Genomic DNA, 23,690 nt, shown 5'->3' on the forward strand with positions numbered 1-23,690 from the left:
TATATATAATATATTAATATATATATAATTATAATATATATATATATATATATATATATATATATATATATATATATATATACACATATACATACACTACAGAAATAATACTTTAAAACATTTTTATTTTAATTATTGGCTTACAAACACTGAAATGTACAGCATGCACATGTAACATTTTCTATATACTTAAAGGCATTAAAGTAGACACACATTTTCAATAAGTTAGTGGGTACATTGGAAGTTCCTTTTTTCCCCATGGCTATAGCTAAGACACACCCCAATTTCTAGACAGAGAGACATACAATATTTACAGATAGAACATTTTAAATACTTCAGATAGAACATCCCCCCCAGCTGCACTGGCTACCTGTAAAGTTCAGGATTATGTTCAAAACTCTCCTGCTCACCTACAATGCCCTTCACACAAATCCCGAGTACCTCCTCAGCCTGCTGACTCGCTATGTCCCTACCAGCAAGCTGAGGTCCTCCGACTCTGGCCTGCTTGTTATCCTTAGGTAAAAGCGCACCACGCTCATTAAGCTTCATGGCTCCGACTCTCTGGAACGCTCTCCCACCGTTGCTTGCTTTAAATCAACTCTGAAGACCCACGTCTTCCCTCTGTATTTAATGTACTATTTCATGTATTTTGCTACTGCCGAATTATGTACTTTCCACTGTATTTAATGTATTATGCATTGTTTTTTTTTTACTGCATATCATGTTTTATGCATTTTTCTGTATTTGAAGTATTATGGATTTTCTTCTTGTTATTGCATCTTGTAAAGCGCTTTTTGAAGGTGGTCCATATGAAAGGTGCTATATAAAGACTGACCGATTGAAAAAATGGGAAAAGTACATTCTTTCTACTATTTTATATACTGCAACAGATGGCGTAATCCATGCTCCTTCTAAACTCTTCGTAAGTTTGAACTATTGGCAGTTTCAGGATGTTGAAGGATGTCTCCCCTTGTGGAAACATCTCTTGAAGCTGGCCTTGATTATGGAGAAACTCTATGGAGGGTTCAGGGACAAAGCCCATGGGAGGAACTGCATCAGCTGCTGTTGCAAATACAAGAATGGTCTCCAGGGACACAGGACATGCAGAATCTATAAAAACACAGGGAAATCATTAATCATATCAATAAGAGCATCCAAAATGAAAATCATTTCATGTTGTAATAAAGCTGGAAACTATATTGATCATTTCAAAAAAGGAGTAACGTACGCATATCTCTGTAGTGAATATAGATTGTCAAAAAGGACTGTACTGGTTTGTTCAGCAACCATGTGGTAAAGCAAAATTGACTAAAGAAAAAACAACAACAAAACTTTTGGAATAAAAAAGTTCACGAGATGAGATTGAATAAAAGTATAATTACATGTACCTGTTCTCACATGTAAGCAGTATCCTGCCTTTGCTTTATCCTATTTGTTAAAGAATTAAAACACAGTTCTAAAAGCAAAAAGCACAAATTGACGCTGAACTTATATTCAAAATAAACCTGACATTAATCATTTCAGAGTGCACCAAATCTTAATCCAGCGATATAACAAATAAAAGGCTTGGATCCCAAAAGGTTAATTATAGACAGTGTGCACTGTTAATTATAAAACACCTTAGGAACCTACCTTCACAGTCCTGTAAGTATTGCCTCCAGAAGCCAATAACTTTAGTCTCACGTAGCTTTCTATTCCCATCAAGAGAACAGTGGACTGTGAAAAGGTCACCAAGTTTAAGTGATGTAAGTTTTTGTGGTTTGTGGCAAAACAATTCAGCGAAGGCTTCTGGGAACAACTGAATTTTTTCCAAAAGGCCAAGGATTTTTAGCCCTTCACAGAATCTAAAAACAAAGTACAGCAAAACATTAAATAATCTGCAGGATGGAGGGTGCTCAAAAATTCTATGACTTTTAACAACAAAATGTATCAAAGACCGCACACCTTTGAATGGGCACATGCATTTGTGTAATCAAGTGGAAGTTTAGAATTTCTTTCATCAATATTTCCTTGTCACACAAAGTCCAGTCTGGTCTTAAACATCCGGCAACAGCCAGATACTCAGAAGCTTCCTTAATTGCGGTTTCCAGCTCATCCTGAGTCAATGCCTCTTCAATCTGAAAGACACAAAAAAGATTTAGTGAATTAGTCAATTATCCCAATCCCCTAATATAAATATATAGTGACACTCGTGAGAGGTGACGCTACAACTGCTTTCAAGTTCATGCAGTCACTTGCTGCCGGTGTAAGACCTTATGTTTTCATTGTAAACTGCTAAATTATTCCAAAAGCCCTGTTGAAGAATATAATTTCAGATTTCTATTGCATAGCAGTTTGAGCTTAATTTAACAATGCATGCATCATTTGTAACTTACTGTTAAGGCTCACAGAAAAGCCTGGAATGGCTCTCACTGCTCTGCAATGGGATTCTTAAATGATTCCTGGAAAACTCAGCCTGGAAGCACTATACAGAAGGGTTTGAAACATGTGCAGATTCAAATGGTTGATTGCATGTGTAAGCCAATCTTTTTATACCATTAACACTGTGTTATGCCAAACCAAATTTTCTTGGCTGTTCCAAGGTTTGGCAATTTCCTTAGGTTGTCTTACTCAATTCCTCACATTTGTAACCAAGTAAACAACAGAAACATGGACCTGGCACCCCCATTTTTATTTCCGGCTTTCAGATTTGTTACCTTCTTGACCTTTTGCATGGCACATGCATCAGCCAGGTCCTCCAGGGTGGGTACAATGTTTTCTGGTCCGTACAGCACGCAATTAAAGAGCATTTTTGAGAAGAACCCGGGAGCTGGGCCACCATGTATGAGGGATAGCCCAATCATCCGTCCAGCATCATAGTACAGATCCTCCCTCAAAGCTGTAAATAAAGAAAATACTGAAGTCAAAACAGTAAAAGTGTAATATAGGTTTGTGCTGGGTAAGTAAAACGACATACAGTAATTCAATGTATTAATCACAACAAAACATCTCATATAAACAAATACTAACATCCAACTAATATCTCCATGCAAAGCCAGTGAGCAAGGTCAATGAGTTAAGATTCCATTTAATTGCCTAAATGTTTAAACCCACTGTGTTGCAGAGAAGAAAATTGTAAAATGTTTTACACTTGGAAAATATTTAAAATGTAAACTATTAACATCCCTAGTTTTCCCAAGATTCACAGTAGAAAATCAGTGGCATATTTTCTTTGGACAATACGATTCCTTGTGATTTCTAAATTAAATTCTTCATGTGTTAAAGTACTGCATCTTTTATGTCTATCTGAAACAGCTGACCCATTTTTGATAATTAAGAATGTTTGTTACCTTGAGGGTCTAGTGCTAAGTTCTTACTACAAGAGCCCTCAAACAGTGAGGAATTTTCAAGTTTATGCATCAGTAGACGTAGGAATTCCCTCCTGTGTCCCTGATTATTTGCCACAGTTTCAAAAGTGTTTCTTGTGTTTGTAAACTTCACAGCAATTACACGGTGGGGATCAAACCCTTTACGCCTCAAAGCGCACAAGGCACCCCTAAAGACATCTTCTTTGTTGATGGTAAATCTTGTGAATTCAAGTAGGTTAATCTGCACTTGTAGTTGCTTTAAAATCTCCATAGCTGGTAATGTCTGTAATGATTGCCTGTGGAAAAAAAAAAAAATTAGAACTACAATAATAATAATTTTTATTATTATAATCTTTATTGTTATATAGCACCTTTCATAGTGGACCACCATCATAAAGTGCTTTACGAGATACAAGACTAGGGTGTGTGAGCTGCAGAATCACTTACAAAAACGTCTCACCCTTAAGACAGAGCACAAGGAGGTTAAGTGAATTGCTCTGAATCGCACAATGAGTCTGTGGCTGAGCTGGGAATTGAACTGGGTACCTCAAGTTATAAGCCTGTTTCTTTAACAACTGGACCACACAGCCCCCGAGCAACGAACACACACACACACAACACATATATATATATATATATATATATATATATATATATATATATATATATATAATATTTAAGAATTTTAATTTAACAGTTGATTAATACAAAATATGTTGAAATCAAGACACAAAACTACAATGTGACACGCAACACATTTGTTCAGAGCTACTTTAAAAGGCAGTCCGAGGCTTTCAAGAGCTCTATAATTGTAAATGGGCTAAAATTGCAAACATTTCTTTAAGACAAAGGCTACTACTTCTCATTCATCGCCATCATCGTTGACTGCTTTAGTTCTAACACACACCTGCTCGGAATGTCCCTGTGGTAAAGGGCTGACAGTCTTGACCTTTTTGGAGAAGGTTTTACTAATTGCTTTGCGGTTTCATTCTTCATTGGGGAAGAGGCCAACGAACCAACACTGGTCCTTTGTAAAGTCTCTGGGAAGGAAAAAGGTTTAAAAAATGTTAGCATCTAACTTATAAAGCATTCCTTAATCCTTTATACTTATAATTGGGATAGTAAAATCCCAAATTGCCGCTTAAATGGTCTATTGAACCGTCTCTTTACATTTAATTCCGCAAAAATCAATAAAGTATAAACATATTAATACCATTTTCTGATCAGACAAACAAAGCCTAAAAAATGTAGGCTCAGAGGGTCATCATTACCTGTTTTGTGAATGATGGCTCTGCATTCTGAGCACACCCAATTTTCTTGGAACCTTTTCAGAGAAGAGCAGGATCGATGAGTTCCTCTGGAGCCGCAGTACTGGCACCTTACAATTTCCCACTTGCTGTAAGATAACATGTTTGATTTAAACCAAACTGTAAATAATGCACATTTTATTGCAGCAGCTGGAATTCTCATTGGAATTTTAACCTGCTATAAGTTCAATATACAATATTGAGAACAATACAATATAAAAGATGAAATTGCTTCCAACATTTATGTTTAACACAGTAAATTATTTTAATTCATTAGCATTAATCCTTTCAACAACAAGGGTTCTCTTCAAAGAGCTCCAATAAAGCAATCTAAATAAAGTATTCGTTAAATAGTTCTAGCTCTTTCCTTCACAGGATACACTGTTTCATAATAACTACTACTGTAGGCCACCCAATGTTTCTTGATTGATGAAAAAATGATTTAAAGTTGGTATGAATACATGCGACCCTTATCCTATTTAAGATTTACCTGATAACAAAACTTCTTCATACAGAGTAGCCCATTAAGGACTGTAATATACCTAATGACACACAACGTATTATAAAATTAGTGCCTCGTTATACCCCTAAGCATAGAACTTTTCAAAGCCAGTGGTCTAAAGTGTATGTTATACCTGTTGGGCTGACTGTATTCTCTTCCTTTTCTGCAAAAACAGTGACGGACATCGCAATGTTGATAGGACTGCAACAGCTCACTATACGCATTTTCTTCTAGCTCCCAGGAGGCATCCCTGAAAGAAATAAAGATGCTGCTTTAAAACACAGAAACCTATCATGTACCCAAAAACTGAGAATTTGATAATGCAAGAAAAATCTGCATGCTGTACATAACTAGGTACTGTACCTTGCACAATAAATGCACATTTCCTTATTAAATATTAAAATGGGATTGAGCCAAGAAATAAGTAAACAAAATAAGGTATTGTAAGCACGCCACAATTGCTCTTACATTAATCATCATGCAAAAAAAGACAAAACACAAAGAGCTACTGTAACTGCTATAACAAATGACTTACTTCTCTGGAATGTATATACCCATCCTGAGCATCTCTTGCTGAAACATGTCTTTGTTGTTGCATATAGTGCACCTAAAAAAGAACATTCCAGCACTATAGGCCTGATGCTAAGGAGAGGAAAACAAAATCAAAATATAAATATAAAATGATTCACCTGTTCCTCAGTCGATAAGGTAATGCTGTTCTCATATAATAAATATGGTTGTTTAAATGTAACCATATTTCAAATTAATAGACTTGAGACTTGTTGGTGCAGTTCACACAATGGGAGTAATATAACTATGTTTTATTTTCGAGATTTTAACTATTTGTTAAACACAAACATCAACCTTTTTTTTTTTCTTATTAACAAATGTTTTTAAAAGGAAGTATTCCAATGAAATTTTTGTGAGAAACATTTTACCTGTACACAATCCCTGTGAAACCAGCTACTGTTACAACAGGGACATTTCAAAACACTGTAAGACAAGGCTGGCTCAATGAAATCCAGGCATATGGTACAGGAGTATTGACCACTCAACCTGCTTGACACTGTTGCGCGCTGAACAGGCCTGTGGATCCAGCAGAATGACCTATAAATACAGATATTTTAGTAAAATAATATTTTTGGCATACTAACTTTATATCAACCAGGTATTAAGGTCCCCCGCCCGTTTAAATGTCATTGAACTTACGGAAACATTTGTGTAAACTGGAAAATACACTCTTTCTTTAATCCACATGGGAAATGGAAGCTCTTCCGACACGCTTTAACTGAACATCCAACAGACGCTCCTCTCTTCTTGCAGAAATGACAAGCCTGGAAATATATACATACTGATATATACATACGTACATACATACACACACACATACTGAGGATTATATATATTAAAAACACACACACACACAGGGCAAGCTTCACTATAACGAACCCGTCTTATAATGAACACCCGTTTAATGATCTCATCAGCAAGAACCGATTTTTTCCAATGCAAATTAGAACGATCACGTACAGGATCGACTCGGATACAACGATCTCAGTACTGACTGACGCTGAACTTTCTCCAGTATCAAGCGTGTTACTCTCTCAGTGAAACCAAAGACCATGGTTGACTAATTGAAATTTAATGCTAATTGTAGTACGAACCATGCACGACGAATGCACGTAGTAGCGCAATTGTCGTGCACAGGAGGAAATTAGGGTTGTTTTTGTGTGTTTTTTGTGTTATGTTTGATCAAATGACTGTTTACAGAAGGGCGCTCGATTGAGACTTGCTGCCTGCCTGTCTTCTGTGCGTGCCCTGTGTGTTACCATCGTTGGTAGAATCGCATGACCCATTTGTTTACTTTCTGTTTTGTGTTTAATAAATCCTGCACGCCTGTACCGGTGTTTAAACTCCAACGCCCATGTGTCTCTGTCTTGCAATGTGATCAATGTGAAGAAATCTTCATAAAAGTACCATATATTGATGTTCAATTCAAATTTGACGTTTTGCCATTTATTCTGATACAGAAAAATGCCAAATCCTATTATAGTGAACACCCTGACGTAACGAACATTTCTGCAGGGGGTTCGTTATAGTGAAGTTAGCGCATATATATATATATATATATATATATATATACACACACACACACACACACACACACACACACACACATTAGTGTGTCCTATACTGTAATTGACGAAAAGAACAATTAACAGACCAAGCAAAACCTGGTTTACCAACTCTCTCATGTATCACTGTATACTGTAGTACCAGCAATGTACATTATTAACTCACCAATCTAGAAGATCTATTGATCTCCTTTTGTATGTCTTCAACTAAAAATCCATAGATCCCTTCATTTTCTTCACCACGTTGATATACACCACTGGACATAAGCTATTTTGATTAAATAAAAAACAAAGGTTTTTTTCAGCTTTACACTCAGTATCATTGGATTCCCTGTCCCCTAAAGCCACGTACTTTTAAAAACAACTTTTAAAAGAAGTTTAACAGCACTGGCTGCTATAAAAGATAAGAGCAAACAGCTACCATTTTTATTGCTTTTGAGCCAAGAATTAGCTTGTCACTTACAAGGCAGAAATAATGAAGTGTAATGTTGTGCTTTGTGCAAGTCGTCTTCTCCCCATACTTTTCTGGACAGTCATCAGGCAGTTTACAGAAAACACATGCTGAAACAACAAACTTTATTTTATTCAATACTATCAAATGGCGACTTTCTAATTGAAGAAGCAGCACGACTGCATCTTATCACAACAGCAAATCACAGCTGGGGGAAACAGAGAAATCAAATATCATCTCTTCACGTTTCAACTTTTGATAAACAAATACACTGGGCAGTCCTGAATGAAACTCACAGAATTGTATAATTAACAAATAACTGCATAGTTACAAAAATTAATGCAATTATTGTCTACATAAAATGATCAAGTAGGCCAGGTACTGTATCTTTAGCCAGAGTTTTTTTTCAGATGTCGTAAAAGGGACAATGCCCTAAACAGTTCTTCACAAGCCTATGCTGATGTGTGGTGGTGTTACGTGTATAATACTCACGCTGGTTCTGAATGTTCTCCACTTCTGCACGTTTGTTTTTTTTCATTGTTAAGCAAGCGAGACACTGTAGATGCTAAATAAGAGAATGGTTCACCTGTTTAAAAAACAAAAACAAACAAACAAAAAAACAAAACAATTCAACTTAAAAGGATGCTCTACATACGGTATACATTACTGCGTTTCTCTGTTTGGTTGCAATCACATGGGTGTCAGAATTCACGGATGGAAAAAAGATTCCTATCATCCCGGGGACAATGGAATCCAAATATGTGCAAAATGGTGTTCTTTTGTAAAACATGATATGGCCACCTGACGCAATTTCTTTAAAAACCCTTCAAAATCTTCGGTCAAATGTAAAATTACCTTATAACTCCTTACAATGTGCAGATAGGTTAATGGTTACTATAGAGCAGACAGAAACTCACGCTCCATCCAAAAATCACCTTGCCTGTAACTTTTTAACCTCTCTAAGGTCAAATGTAAAACTAGCCTATAACTCCTTACAGTGCACAAAGGGTTACAGTTACTATACAACTCATTTAGGAACCTATATATGCTCTATTCCAAAAATTACCTTGATCGTGACGTTTGACCTCTCCTTAAGATTAAATGTAAAATTAGCTTATAACTCCTTACAGTGTGTAGGAGCTGTGAACTATTATTATTTGACGTAGAACACAGTGAATGCGCAAATATCCAATATTAACCTAACTTCTTCACCGGGGAAAGCAGGAGTGGATCAACCTGTGATGCAATGAGAGTACTATTTCCATCCCAGAAATTAGAAAGTACTGCCAAATAAAAACTCCTTAATTTAAGAGATAGTAATACATCTTCTGATAAATAGTGGGTGTGTGGTCATTTGTATTTAAAAACAAACAAACAAACAAAACAAAATATAGATTACGCGGTACGTTATGTAGTTGACATTTTCGTACTAGATTGCCCAAATAAGGCAGCTAATAAAATTATCCTCACACGGATCATTTGTATTTGTACAGGATTTCACAACCATGCGCTCACACACTCACACACAAACAAATGACCTCACGATATTATTCGGTTTACGCCTCAGACTGCAATATTTACTTTTTTTTGTTTTGTTTTAGGATTCAGAGGAAATTTGCTATTACGGTTCAGTACAGTGTTTCATGACACTCAAGTCAAATCAAATCAAGTTTATGTTGACAAAACAATGAGTGAAACCAAAACTAAATCAGTTTCTAACGTACATTTACAATATAATTTGTACTACAGCACAGCCCATAAAACTATTTGTACACGAGTTTTTGCTATAATCATAACGGAGAACTTACCAGCGACTATTTCTTGCTTTTAAATAGCCCCAGCTACTTCGAATCTGACTCTTTGTACACATTCTTTCAGATGCTCCAATGAAAATCGTGTTTCCAAAATTCAAACTCAAACATCCGAGTGAGGTGCAGTGTAAAGGAAGTGGATACACACCAGAGTTTCTGATTGGAGTTACAGTTTGCTGTGTGTTTTCATTGGCCGAGAGTTTGCATCAATGAGACGATATTTGGGGAGTGGCTGCTCGAGTTGTCTGGTGCGGTGCTTTATTGAAACATGTCCGTTGTTGTTAGAGAATTCAACCACGTGTTTTCTGTAGCATAGTATTTCCAATGATATGGAACATATAGTATTCTGGAATGCTATTCAGAAGTAAAATACACACATAAATAAATAAAACGTAAAGATTGTGTTTTTGGAACGCACTGGTGTTCTAGGTTGCCTTTTAGACTGGTTGCCAGAAAACTGCTCTGTTCTTCATCTGGTCAATTACCGCTGTTATTATGTCCTAAAATTCTACCCAACTCTGGGTGAGAATAGATCAATTCAACAATGCAAACCAAGACCTTCACTTTTTTGTATTATTCTTTAGCAGCATATAAACTAGAGGGAACCCTCGGCATGCCACTGACTGATCTGTTCCACTGCAAACAAATATACAGCGTTTCCTATATGGTAAATTAGTGACGTGTCAAAACGAACTCAAAATGCAGTACATGTTTTTTTTTTTTAATACCTTGGTATGGTGTGCATACTTTAACATTACCCCAGTGCATACCACCTTACTTAACTGGGATAGTAAGAGCAAGCTGGTCTGTAAAATCACTTGATCTGAAGAAATCTTTAGCGGAAACCTGGCTGTTGTGGAATTGTGGCAGCTGGAGATGGCCAGCAAGGTAGGTCACTTGTTATGTCCAAATTTAGAAAAACAACATTCTCTTGTTCTCATAAATCACCCAGTTGAGCCACATGGTATCCCAGAGCTGTACTTTGTAATCAAATCAACCCTTTAGTAAAGTTCCAGCATAAAACCTGGGGTCGGGAAATTACATAATAGACTCCCTTTCTAATTGTAATTTGATTGCAGACCGACTGTTCCCTAGAACTACGTATGTCGTGTTATTACTTTTGTATGTCCTGCTATATAATAGGGCTACAAAACATTTTTTTAATGCCACACACTGATAGCGCTATAAAGATTTGTGCTCATGAAATCAACTGAAAAACAGCACCTTAGAAATACATCTGAGATGGGATTTTTCAATCAGGGAACAAAGACACAGACAAGACCTATTAGTTGGGCTGAAATCTTTGGTCTTTTTTCCTTTAAGATGCTCTCATATAATCCAAATGTCCATTTCCAAACCTATTCAGGACCAGTGAAGTATATGATTTTTCTGTTTAGATTACTGAATAGCAAATTGAGAACTTATCCAAATGCAGCTAATTATGTTGGTCAAGCTTTGTCCTGGACACAATAATCCTGCAGGCTCTGCATTCACTTTTTACTAATCAGCTATTGCTGCAGGGCCAAGGGCTTTAAATACACACACTAATTACAGCCGTACACAATGCTATAACAGGAACCTTTAAAGCTTTTTCACAATTAAATGAATGGTTTATGCAACATTTCTCTGTGTAATAGGAAAAATGTTAATAAATACAATGAAATGATCAAGAAAAAAAAAAAAAAAAGAAAAAACAGCAAGACTTTTTAAAGCTCACAAGTCCTGCAAGGCATCCTGGGTGTTATTTCATAAAAATAAAAAATAAATAAAACAACTACAGTACAGTTGAGGCAGCACATCGAACCAGAGGCATCTTACATAACGCAATACTGGGGTCAAGCACCCTATTAGAAAACCTGATTTTAAATCAGTTACCTGCTAAATTACAGGACAGTTTTGATAAAACTTAACATTCATCTTTATTGCGTCTGTATTATTCAAAGCAGATTTAACAACAGGAACAAGGGCTGCGACGGAGAGGTGAAGCCTCTTTGTTTGGAAAGGAAACGAGAGTGGTTGTAACTAGGAAACGAAAATCCAGGGTCTCCCTTTGACTTGGTGGAGAGCTTTTCCGGTGAGCTTCATTGCCCCCAAGGGAAAAACAGCCTGCGAAATAAGAAAGAAAAGGTACCCTGGGGTCATCCCCCCACATTCAGGGGGTCACTTGCTGAGGGGGCCGGTGCGACCAGACCACCAGCTTGGAATAAGAGCACGTATCACCTATGGGAAGACTGGGTGAGGTGGCACTACCGTCCTCCAAGAACAGGAAATGAGCTTCACTTACCCCTGGAGGGGGAGCAGTTTCAGAGGTGCCATAGCACAGAGGGAGGAAGCAAGGATTATATAATCCATGGGAGAATGAAGATTGACAGGGAGTACCGTGACTGTGAATAGTGGAGATTGATAGGGAGATGAACGAGGGAGGAGCCCTAGTTCCTGCCCCCTGAAACACCTAAGGGTTACAAAAATTGCTAATCATTTCATTTTAAGGTGTAAATTATAGGACCAGTTTACACATAGCTGTATAGGTTGTAATATTGAATGCACTGTATCAATCTGCTTGTTGATCTTTGGGTTGATGTGCGTCATTTCGACTAAAACTTCCTTTAGAGAATGCAAATAAACTTGACATCAAACAGTATTTTTTATGTTTACATTTCAACATTTTCATTAATTTGGCATTTGTAGATGTGGGCAGTATGTTTTCTTAATTCATACACTGAAGCTTAATTGGAGTATTTTTTATAATAATCTCTTTTAATAGTGATTGTGCCTCAGCTTAACGCCTGTGTTATTTGTTGTTATTTTAATGAAGTTGAATCTATAACTCATGCAAACAAATTGATATATACATATCAAATAGACATATGGATATTACATTGAACTGCCCATGTCTTTCAAAATAAGAATTACTCATCTTCTCCAAATTGCTTCTTATTGCAGCAAATGAGAGCTAACACTAAATAATACATGGATGGCAATTTTATTTCTTTCATAATGAATCAATTTTAAAATAATGATTGTACCTGCTGGCTGTGCAGTAACTTATTTCCACTACATTTTATAAAATACCACAGCGGTGCACATCAATATAGTACACCCACAGCCTGTTATAGTTGGATGTATGACAAAGTTAGTTCTGGTTGAAGGTATTGCATCTAAGTACAATTTAATTGTGCTGCTGTGCACATCAGAGTGGCAAAGGAATTACCCTAAAATAAGAACATGCGGTCCAAGGAATGATGCATTATATTTCCATGACAGGTATAATTATAAATACGAGGTAGATCTGTGTCTGTGCATGGCACAAATTGTTAGTGATTGTATATATATATATATATATATATATATATATATATATATATATATAACCTGCTGAATAAGTTGACATATTGAATAACATACCACTTTGTAGTTTCTCATATACTGTACTTAATGAAAAACTGACAAAAATTTGTCACAGACAAAAGTATTTGGGCAGTTAAAAAAATAAGAAAAAACACGAAGAAAGTGATTTCTATCATTTCTAATTGTTCTATTGAAAGAGATAAATGAAAGTAGGTATTCAGCTTTAGAATAAAACAACATATTAGTACATAACATGCATAAAAAGAAAAATACCATGCAAAAACTAATTTTATAATTTGACAAAAGTATTTGGACAATCAACATATTTCGTATGAAACCCATTTGTTGCTAATTCTTGAGAATTATCATGACAGAAAACCAACACATGATCATAATTATAGAATAAATAAATACATAATCAAGTGCTGAAAAAAAAATTGGAAATTTGTGATTAAGAAAAGCAACAGACATGATTAAAACTAAAGAGTACAGCAACGATCTCAAAATGGCAGTGATACAACTAAATGAAAAAGGAGAAACTACCTGAAAAATAGACAATTATTGACAAACACTGGAAAACATAACTTGCTATTTTAGATTGGATTTTATTTTTAACATATGGGCGAACATGTCATTTTGTCATAAATCAATTATTTATATGGTGTGTTTTAACATTACTGAATCATTGCTATTTCTGTATGGCACATGTTAATGTTGTCAATAAAGCTAGTGGGAGGTGAACAACACAGCCTACACACAATCATACATCTATGCATGAAGAAACCTAATGATTTTCCAAAGGTATGAGAGATACCCCAATGTGCCTTTGCTGCAGGATACTCAGCCACAACAAAATATATGTCAGCAGGCTGATGTTCACAGTGTATCTACTAGCTGATGGAAATAAATTAATCTGTATTGACACATTTAGAAAGTTTCACATCTCTCTCTACTTAACATTAAAAGGTGATAATTGCAAGTCTGCTGATTTTTTTCCCCTTGTAAGAATTTTTTTTTTTTTGTAATCAATAGTTTTTACAGTGTTATTAATAACCTTATTACAGAACTTGTTCCCTATACATAGTTAATAAAACTATATATAATATATATATATATATATATATATATATATATATATATATATCTATATATATATATATATATTAGACTTAATAAATATTAAAAATAAAGATAGGAGTTGTCAACATCATTGTATCATCGTGTCTTCAGTTATATTACAATAACAGTGATTTGAATCCTATATGACCAATCTTTCCTTGAAATCCCAAACTTTCCATTTCATCTTATCATTGTTTAATTAGTAGTGTTGTCTTTTAACTGAAAGCAATGGTTGCTACCCATACAGTTACAAGCCAAATACTAACCTAATTTAGGCCTTGATAAAATGTTAGGAATATTTGCTGACAATACTTTAGCTACAAACTTAGCCTGCTGACTCCCTTAATCTGAAATTGTCGACTGTCTGTCAATGATAAATATAATCGTTTTTGGCGTATCTGCCACAAATGTGGCTAGTTCACAGGCTTCTTTTTGTACAAGTGAAATGTGTTAAACCAGACTGAAGGTTCAATATTCCTCATTCAGTACAGTGTCAAATGCAGGCCAATACTGAATGCAAATAATGCATTTTGTTGAGTGTCAATACTAAAAAGCAAGTCGTCTCTCTGCAATGCATTACCGTTTATAAACATAAGAAAATATGGTATGTGTATGGATTTGGTGTTACCTGCATTCATTGAAACTGAAAAACACGTTTAATAAGTTTGCTGTTATGGCAGGTTAATTCTCTGTCTACGCGAACGGTGTCCATGCCCCTCATTAGGAAGAAATGCTACAGATGTGCAAATGGTACCCGGCAATAACACTCACTAAACTAAACTCACACGCAATAATCACCTTCAGCTATCATCATTTTAAAATCACAAACACCTCACTTCAGCGAAGACAGGATGTCACCCATCTCCACTAGGGCAAGGCACAAAGTCCCATCTGTACGACATTTCACAAGTCTAGCTATACACCAGGGGCATACATCTGTCAGAAGGTTAGGAAAAGCTCTCCTGAACTCGTTTCAACAACTCTTGTAAGTAACACCTTGATTTTGTTAGCAGAGTTAATAAACTTCATGTTGTGCTTTAAAAAAAATGCAGTTCCTTTAGATGACAAAGGTGATCAAGCTAAAAAAAGGTGAAATGCTGAGCATCTACTTTGTATCATTAGCACAGTTATATGGTGTTCTTGAATACATTATTCAGAATGATGTTAGCTTATAATATAGGTCTATATAATTAGGAAATACAGGAAAGTTAGTTTGCATGAAGGCAGAAAATGCCTAATTGTAAGAAACTAACAATAATACACTGCAAAGAAAATCTACTGTATATACTTTTAAACACGTCAATGTAAAAAAACCCAAAACAAACAAACAAAAAAAAACTCATACAAAGTTGTTTTTAAAATCTGTTCTAAAAGATGTTTACTCAAGCATTTTGTTTTACAGTAGATTAACCTACCAGCAATGCTGATTTGCTCTATCGAAAATGACTGTTAAATTATATATAGTAGTTTTAAAAACTTTAGAACTATAACAATATGAGTATTGCACTACTGTGCTGTATCCTTGTATTATTTGCCAAACTGAGGGTGTACATAGCAGGTGTGCAGATTTATTAAACCATTTTCAGAGTTAAGGACATTTGAGACTTACGAGAAACATTAATTCTCAAGGTGTTCTTAAGTTTCTGCTGTATAATCTTCACAGTATAATGTAAATCAAGTTGTGCTGGGTGTTTCTTCAAAACACTGTTTTATTTGAGTTAGCCGATATAACACAATACTGAATTTAGAACCTAGACTAGAGATTTTTTTCTCTAGAATATTTTGGGTCTTATTCTTGTTTATAGCTCACAACAACAACAATTTGCATTACGAAACATAACGTTGTTTTCCAGGGTTTTGCTAAATCAAATACAAACATAAAATTATGGCTTTATTGGATTGATCTGTTCTCTATAGCTACGAATGCCACTAGATGGCAGTATATAACTATAAAAAACAAAAAAAAACCAAAGTTGTTACAGCCTGTCACTAAGCTTGAGTTTGTTTTTCTTATGGTGGAATAATTTAAATATTTACATTTTTGTACTATCGAAAATAAATAACACACTAATTGCTTTCCAATTACAACAAAAAACAGTAGAAGGCTCGAACGAATACAGCAAATGGAGCTCTTAATAAGCTTTATATGCCAGTCATGTTTTGGAAATACAAATACGTTAGAGTTTAAAGTTTAAAATATCAGTTTAAAAGGCAGTTGGGCTACTACTAAGCAAAAAAAAAAAAAAAAAAGAGTTAGCCTCCCAGATAATATCACATTTTGGGGATATACTGTCTAAGGGGTCTGTCTGTCTCTACATCTGGCCATCTGTATGTCACACATTTTAGCATATAGCTAGTAATTACATTTGTCATACAAATTTTATACATTTTGCCCCATAGATATGAAAGTCAAAATGAGTGTGTTAGTAAGTGTATCAAACAACCATTTCGGCTAGTGCCTTCATCTGCGTACACTGATGAAGTGGAGTGAATGTGCCAGCTATAACTTTACTCCATATGATCATATAGCATTGTAACAGTTTTTAAACAAGCAGGTTGAGCCCACAAAAATATAGAATGCTTAAAGGGCTTTATGGATGGATGAAGGTTGTGTAACAGCTGCTGAAGCTTCCATTAGGAATTGAAAACAAACTGGCAAGCCAATGTAGCCGGTGAAGATTGAGTAAGTAGAATGGAATGTACAGAAGATTCTACACTAGGGGGCGTCTTAACAGTTATACTGTGGTATACCAGATACAGTATGCTCTGATACACATGTTTATGAGAGCTCTACTGAAGCCACACTGAAACTCAGTTTTAAAAAGTCACCACAATGTTATGATTGAAACAGAAAATGTAGTAATAAAGTTGATATTTGTAACACACAAGCCAAGCTGATTTTGAAGCTGCCATTGATTGAAGCATAAAACAAATCCAAAACAGTAAAGCCCTAGCTTGAATATATACTGTGCAGTACTGTGATAAACACAATGAACTCAATACCATATCATTCTGTTTAGATACTTGTCTCTGTTGTCAGTCTAGTTTTTCTCCTATTTGTGAGCTTTGGGAGAATGTTTTTCAAGTATTTTCCACTTAATCCCATAGATTTAGCAACTGTAACTGTAGACCAGTAGATGACTGTACAATCTCTTGCATTTTGGGAATACCCATGGCTTTTTAAAGGTACAGTGCTCCCTCAATATTTCACTAATAATTCACTAATTTGATTAATTCACTGTTAGGCCATATGGATAGTAAATAGTTAAAGTCCAGTATTTCTCTATATAAGGGCCCTTTACTAATTCACAATTCAATATATTTTGACGTGTAAGTCATATAGCAAAATGAAAAGGTTGCACTGTGTATTACAAAAAAAAAAGAAATGCCAATAATGAACCTGTTATAGTATTGAAAGGGTTTGGTGATTTGGTTGAGGAGTGTGTACTAAAAATAAGTAAATAAATAAATAAAAATAACACCACTACTTAAATTGTGGTGTTGCCAATATATAATTTACGGTTTGTGTATTGGTTACACATACAGTACTTTGTGTGTGTGTGTTACACACTTTAGCATTCCATACTGCACCAGTGCTGTTGTTAAGGCAGTAACAGGGCAGGACTGCAGTGTGCTTACAGGTATGCTTTATGACTCCAGTTGTCTGGTGTGCAAGACCCATTTCTTGATATTTGACAGATTTATTGTTTTATACATCCTAAACTCATTCCACTTGTGTGCTTTGAGCAACCTTTTTTTTAAATCACTAGTTGAAATCGTAGCAACAGGCTTCATATCCTGTTGTTTAAACAGTGTGCCATGCAGTCATTATGGTATTGCAGTACATTCATTATCCCAGTGTAAAAAACACAATATGTGTCGCTATCCTCTATGGGAGAATAGGCATGCATGACTATTGAATAAAAAATGCAATATACTGTATAGGACATATGATAGACCATACTCTGTTCTGTTCTCCAGTTCCCTCCTATAGGGCCGTTTCTATACCTGTCACTGGTGGGACCACTTCTTAAGCTTCAGAATCTGCATGGCTATAGCTTCAGTCAGAAAACCCATCTTACACATGAAATGGTGCAATGGAAAGCTATCAGCATAATCAGACTATCGTCTCTCCAAACTCCACACAGCGCCCTAACAATACTGGCTGTTATTCACCAATGATATGCTCTGCTTCCCCTTCCCTAAAGAGATCAGATTCCCACTCCAATCAGAAAATCAGGTTAGCAAGAGATAACAAAGTCTTTTCTAAAGTGTAGAAGGAAGTCTCTTACATGCAGGCTCCTTACTTCTAATGCTATTAACATTACTAGATACGTTTAACATTTAAGCTATGCATGAATTGAGATGTTGTTTTTTGTATCATGTGTGTTAACTGAACAACTCCAAATTGCTATCAACAAAGAAATACTTCTAGTGATCATTTTAACTGTTACAAGGATGCATGTCTGAAATTTAAGATGCAGTTTAAGATGGAGACATAATATTGAAAAAAAAACAAAAACATATGGTATCTTCTTTCTTTAGATCTTTCTTTCTTTAATCTAATATAGAGATCTGTTACAACATAGATGTGTGTAAGTAAAACTTGTCTTGCATATTGTATGAATACAGTAGGAAGGTCCATGCTGTTTGTATGCATGTCATCTGCATAATTCAATCAAATCCTGCAGAATTGTTGATTGTTGTAAAGAGGCTGGGCTGTGTTTGTTCTTGTTATTATGTGCTATTTTTGTTTCTGATTCACAGTTAAGCAGTCATTATTGTTATTATACAGATTCCCAGCAGATTCATTTAAATATATGCAGTTTGAATGTATTTATTATTTCTTTTAGAAATCTGGCAAAACAAGCATGATGAAGGGATACTTGCCCTCACTGATTTCACATCCAGGCTTCTTCTTCTATCTGAGTGTAAACAACACATCTTAATAAGACAGAAACCTGCTAGGTTGACAGCTCCCTTACGAAGGACAGGAAATACAGAAACAAATTAAGTCAATTAAACACAGGTGATGTACTAATTCATCAATTACAAACCCTATTTCAAGCATATTAATTGCAGTGTCACAGAAGAGTCATCCAATCTCAGAATATCCAGCATTGAAACATTTTTTCATAAGCAAACAGGCATCCAAAACAAATCATAGCTCTCCAAAATAAAGGTGGCATAAGGATTAAACTAGCGATCATTCAGTAATAGATCTTTTTGATAATTATGCAGAAATGTACTAAACATGTATTCATCTTGCCTCTCTTTCTGTAGCATTTTAGAATTAGAAGCATAATTTGAGCAGGAGGCAACATGCATAGGAAATCATTTTAAATGCCACTGCTTAGCAGTAGGAGTATATCTAGACATTAGCAAGAAGGTCATGCTACATCATTATTATTTTTTTTTACCACTTTTGATGTGTTATGATTATGTGACCATCAACCAGGAGAACTCATATAGTTTTTCTCTTTTTTTATTTTAAAGGAAATCAAATGTGATTATTAGGCTGTGGAGGAACTGTGAACTAATGCTACAAATTGGAGAATATGTGGGACACCCATTGAAAAAAGTCAAATTAAATGATCAGTCCCTAGTTAGTAGCCACTTTCAATATTCTTTTTGCTGCAGGGAATTGAGATCTGGCTAGGACGTGTGGCTCATCGCTCCAGTACATACATTTGTAACAGCTTGGGTTATATGATCTCATATGGCTTAGGGGAATTGCTGTCAGCACAAGCCAAATAATGTTGTCTCTTTGACCCTGAGGAATGACTGAAAAGTGTAATGTCTAATTATCAAGCCTTTCTATTCAGCTTGCTAGTCCCACCCTAGCGCAGTGTCACTAGTCTGTCTCACACTGTCACCTCTTTGTCTCTGTCAATGAAAATTGAGTTTCTACCAAGTGATAAAATGCACTTGGTAATCATGAATGTGACACATGTCCCTGTGGTTTAGGTATAACTTGAGGGTACAGTCGGACGGAACACAAGAGACTATCAGTACTTTCAGTAAAATTCCTTACAAGGACCTTGTGAAACAATCTGCACCCTTAAAGCTCTACTAAAGCCTGGTTTATTATTATTATTTTTTTTTTTAAAAGATGAAATAAACTTTGCCTCTCTGGTATTATGTTTCGAGTGAAGTTGTGCCGTGAAAGAGAAAGCTGCATGCATGTGATACGGCCCTGATTCAGTAACTGTGTCTAGGGTGTCATCTAGTTGTTTACTGTTTGCAAACCCCTGTGTTGTTTGGTTTCAGGCCAATGAGGTCATAAGAGGGTGGAGGAAATACTGCTGGGAGGGAACTACAAAGTTCCAGTGCAGGGCAAAGACAACTACGTTATCATTGGGCATGATTTACTTCTAACAACACATAAGACACACTTCTACCAAAGTAAAAGGTGAGGCACTATAAAAGCTGCTCTACACATTGAAGAGGAACATTTGGAAGATAAAAGAACTGTAAGGTAACACAAGTCAAGTTGATTTGTACATTTTGTTACAATCTTGCTGGAGGTTTATGTATCTTGCTTCTGTCTTATATGTCTTGCTTGATTATAAACTCATTCTGTTTAAGAATTAAAGGAAGCCTTTTCTTTTTTTTGTTGCCAATTTTCAAGCATCTAATTACATTTTATTTTTGGAAATTAATGTTCGAGTGATGACTAATAAAACATTAAGTTGAAAAAAAAAGTAAAATAGGCAATAGAGTTTGTAACAAAAAAAAAACAAAACATGAGGGGGTAGTATTTATTTATTTTTTAAACTATCTTTAAAAGTTATATGTGTGGAAATGTACATTTGAAAATAATAATATAATAATAATATAAATTCCTGAGTGGAATTGTATTAAAAAAGTATGTTAACTAATATGAGTTGGCAATTGAAGAGTCTATTCTAATACATGTTAGAATTAACTGAAGAAATATAACAATTTGTAATTCATAAGCTCCTGATTTGGTAAACACTACTATAGTAGATCAATGATAAACCTCAAAACTGTCTATCTGGCAGAAAAGAACAGTAAAACTAAGAAATGTTATTGCACACCCTCACCCAGCAAAACAAATTACACTTTTTTGTTTAATGTATTTGCTTCAAAAGCATCTAATTAGATAGTCCAGCTGTTCTATTGAAAGAAAAAAAAAACATCATTCTCCAGAAATATAATTTAAATACACCATTCAACTCACAGTTGAAAGTATTTAATAATGAAATACTACCGTGTGTAAATAGCTACTGTCATTCCTGTTTATACGACTGTACATCAGGTAGAGGAAGGCTATGTTCAAGTAAACAAGATTGCTTCGACATTATTTTCTTACAGTGCATTGACTCCTTAACATTTTTTCAAGCGTTGTGTTTAGCTGTCAAGCATGAAACGCACAGCTGAAGAGCCTAATTTATTATGCAAACAAGAAAAGGATTAATATTCCGCCCATTAGTATGCAGGTTCAGTGAATTTTCTGTAATGTTTCATAGCAACCTTACATAATTACACTCCTCCTTAGGAAACAGTTCTGTTGCATGGAATTGCAAATATCGTACAAGGGCATTTTCATGTAATGTCGTCTGTCTTTGTGCTATTTGTCTTCAAGGACTTGACCTTGTCCTTAACTTTGTTTGTATTCATATACATTACTTCATTTTCCATGGTTTTATTCTGCTAAATAAAATCTGTTTGAACTCAGGAATTTGTATATACGATTTAAATAACACTCCACTTATAAATTTCATTTTTCAAATTATATGTTTATTTTATTTGTATGTTAAGACACAATAAGCAAGACCAGGCAGGGCTTTTGACAGCAGCACAACATGCCTGCGACAATGTAAACAGCCTGAGCCAATGAGAAAGCCTTTTTGTGTAGTAAAACCAATCAGTGAAAATTCAAGATGGGTTCTGTAGTATCTGTAATTTTAAGTCATTTTAACACATCTGCCACATTACAGACTAAAAAGGTTTAAAGTCAGATGGATTTTCTTAATAGATGCATACCTGCTGTGTTTGGCTAGCAATGTATTTTGATGAAAAGCAAAACACAAACTTGAAATAAGAAATTGAGTTATGTGTGCTCAAGATGACAGGAGGCATTGAGGGACTAGACATTAGCAAGAAGGTCATGCTACATCATTATTTTGTTTTCAATTCCTAATGGAAGCTTCAGCAGCTGTTACACAACCTTCATCCATCCATAAAGCCCTTATAAGGAAGACTGCTTTCAAATGTAACCATTGCTGTCAATCGATTAGTGAAGTGTCACGGTAACAAATTAGCCATTATCTGTGATAACAAATGATTAGGAGATAGCAGTACTGTTACTTCATCTTCACAACAATGAAACAATAACTATTTTTTAAATGTTCAATTAGGCGTCCTTCCATTGAATGTTACTGCATTGTCAGATATGACTTGTTTCCTGTACTATATGTTTGCTGTTTTGAAGTTGTTTTGGGAAACAAAGCAATATCATGACTGATTGCCCACCAAAATGTTTTAATACACAGATCATTATCTCTCTGAAATTGAGTAATAATACAATTTATTTTAATATAATTTTTGTTAAGAAACATTTAAAAACATTTAAAAACAAAAAATCACCCATGATTGGGAAAATGGCAAACATTTGGCAAACATTTGGAAAATGGCAATATATTAATAACTGCAGAAAGCTTGAATAAAATCCAGATATTTTCAGTTCCTCATTATAATATCATGCTCACTGTTTTATTGGTTTAATTTCTGTATGGATTATTTGCAAAGAGCCTTTTGTTTCTGCATAACTAGGACACACAGTGGGGAGTCTGGGTGGGTGTACTGCAGATCCTCAAGAAGTCCCCATTCAAGGCATACTATTTACACTGTTTATCTATAGCCCCCACTGAAGTGATCCACTTCTAAGATTTTTTTTTTTCTACTGAGACTTTGAGTAATTAAAAACATGTACATATACAAACCATAGTTAGGGTATGCTTGTGTCAGTTAATACAGGAGATTGCTGACTGGTGGATCGTCTTTGAGATATTTTATATAAGAGCAGGGTCTTAACTTAAAAATAATAATAATAATAATAATAATAATAATAATAATAATAATAATAATAATGAAAGTTTTATCAAATTCAGGGCTAGAGGTTCTCAAGACATCGTCTTCAATAGCCCAGCCAATCGGGTGTCATCAGTACTATGGAAAAAGTAGGTTGCTGTGAGCTATGTCCATAATATATATATATGTCCATGCAAAGTTTGGTCCGATTTGGGCTAGTTTCCAAATAATCAGTAAGGCATAAAAACAATAGTGGTACATCCATTTTTTAAAATGTATTGTTTTGCAGCAGAAAATAAGATATCAAAATCCAGACAAAACCCTGATAGTGAGGAACATATGTGCATACTAAACAATGCATTTTTCTTGTGTCTGAATAACAGGCATGTTACTATGAATAAGACTACTTTTCTCTTTGAAGTGCATACACATTTACACTGAGAAAAAAAAAAAAAAAAACAAGCAAAAAAACAGCAAAATGATGGTGGTAAAGATACATATGGGTGAACTAGAAATCTACACACTAAAGAGTTTAATCCAGCTATGGCCAAAGGGTTAACATCAGCATAGAATTTTAGGATTGAGACATAATTTATATGTTTTATTTAACATC

The 23,690-nt window shown here is 35.0% G+C and overlaps 1 protein-coding gene across 2 annotated transcripts; it reads right to left on the bottom strand.

Annotated features, from left to right (window-relative positions):
* Window positions 1-754: 754 nt before the first annotated feature.
* Window positions 755-9,671, bottom strand: LOC121323836 (G2/M phase-specific E3 ubiquitin-protein ligase-like). Of its 2 annotated transcripts, none has more exons than XM_041265107.1 (15): window positions 9,551-9,671; window positions 8,235-8,307; window positions 7,755-7,852; window positions 7,458-7,559; window positions 6,366-6,490; window positions 6,095-6,263; window positions 5,692-5,798; window positions 5,290-5,406; window positions 4,619-4,743; window positions 4,255-4,387; window positions 3,330-3,643; window positions 2,697-2,878; window positions 1,945-2,117; window positions 1,633-1,844; window positions 755-1,110 (listed from the first exon to the last, which is right to left on the bottom strand). In XM_041265107.1, the coding sequence occupies exons 2-15, from the start codon at window positions 8,278-8,280 to the stop codon at window positions 875-877; spliced, it is 2,139 nt and encodes a 712-aa protein (XP_041121041.1). In that variant the 5' UTR covers window positions 8,281-8,307; window positions 9,551-9,671; the 3' UTR covers window positions 755-874. The 2 variants fall into 2 exon arrangements, with proteins under 2 accessions (XP_041121041.1, XP_041121040.1); XM_041265106.1 differs by having other exon boundaries at window positions 8,235-8,328.
* Between the last annotated feature and the right edge of the window lie 14,019 nt (window positions 9,672-23,690).

The sequence above is a fragment of the Polyodon spathula genome, chromosome 12, assembly GCF_017654505.1.
Source record: "Polyodon spathula isolate WHYD16114869_AA chromosome 12, ASM1765450v1, whole genome shotgun sequence".
Taxonomy (NCBI): domain Eukaryota; kingdom Metazoa; phylum Chordata; class Actinopteri; order Acipenseriformes; family Polyodontidae; genus Polyodon; species Polyodon spathula.

Bases quoted from the DNA above. Each gene is read 5' to 3' on its own strand.
- LOC121323836 (XM_041265107.1), bottom strand. From the start codon at position 8,280: ATGAAAAAAAACAAACGTGCAGAAGTGGAGAACATTCAGAACCAGC. The intron at 4,744-5,289 runs GTATAACATACA...GTTATCTTACAG, and splicing joins GAATACAGTCAGCCCAACAG to CAAGTGGGAAATTGTAAGGT. The intron at 2,879-3,329 runs GTAACAAACATT...CTTTATTTACAG, and splicing joins CTTAGCACTAGACCCTCAAG to CTTTGAGGGAGGATCTGTAC.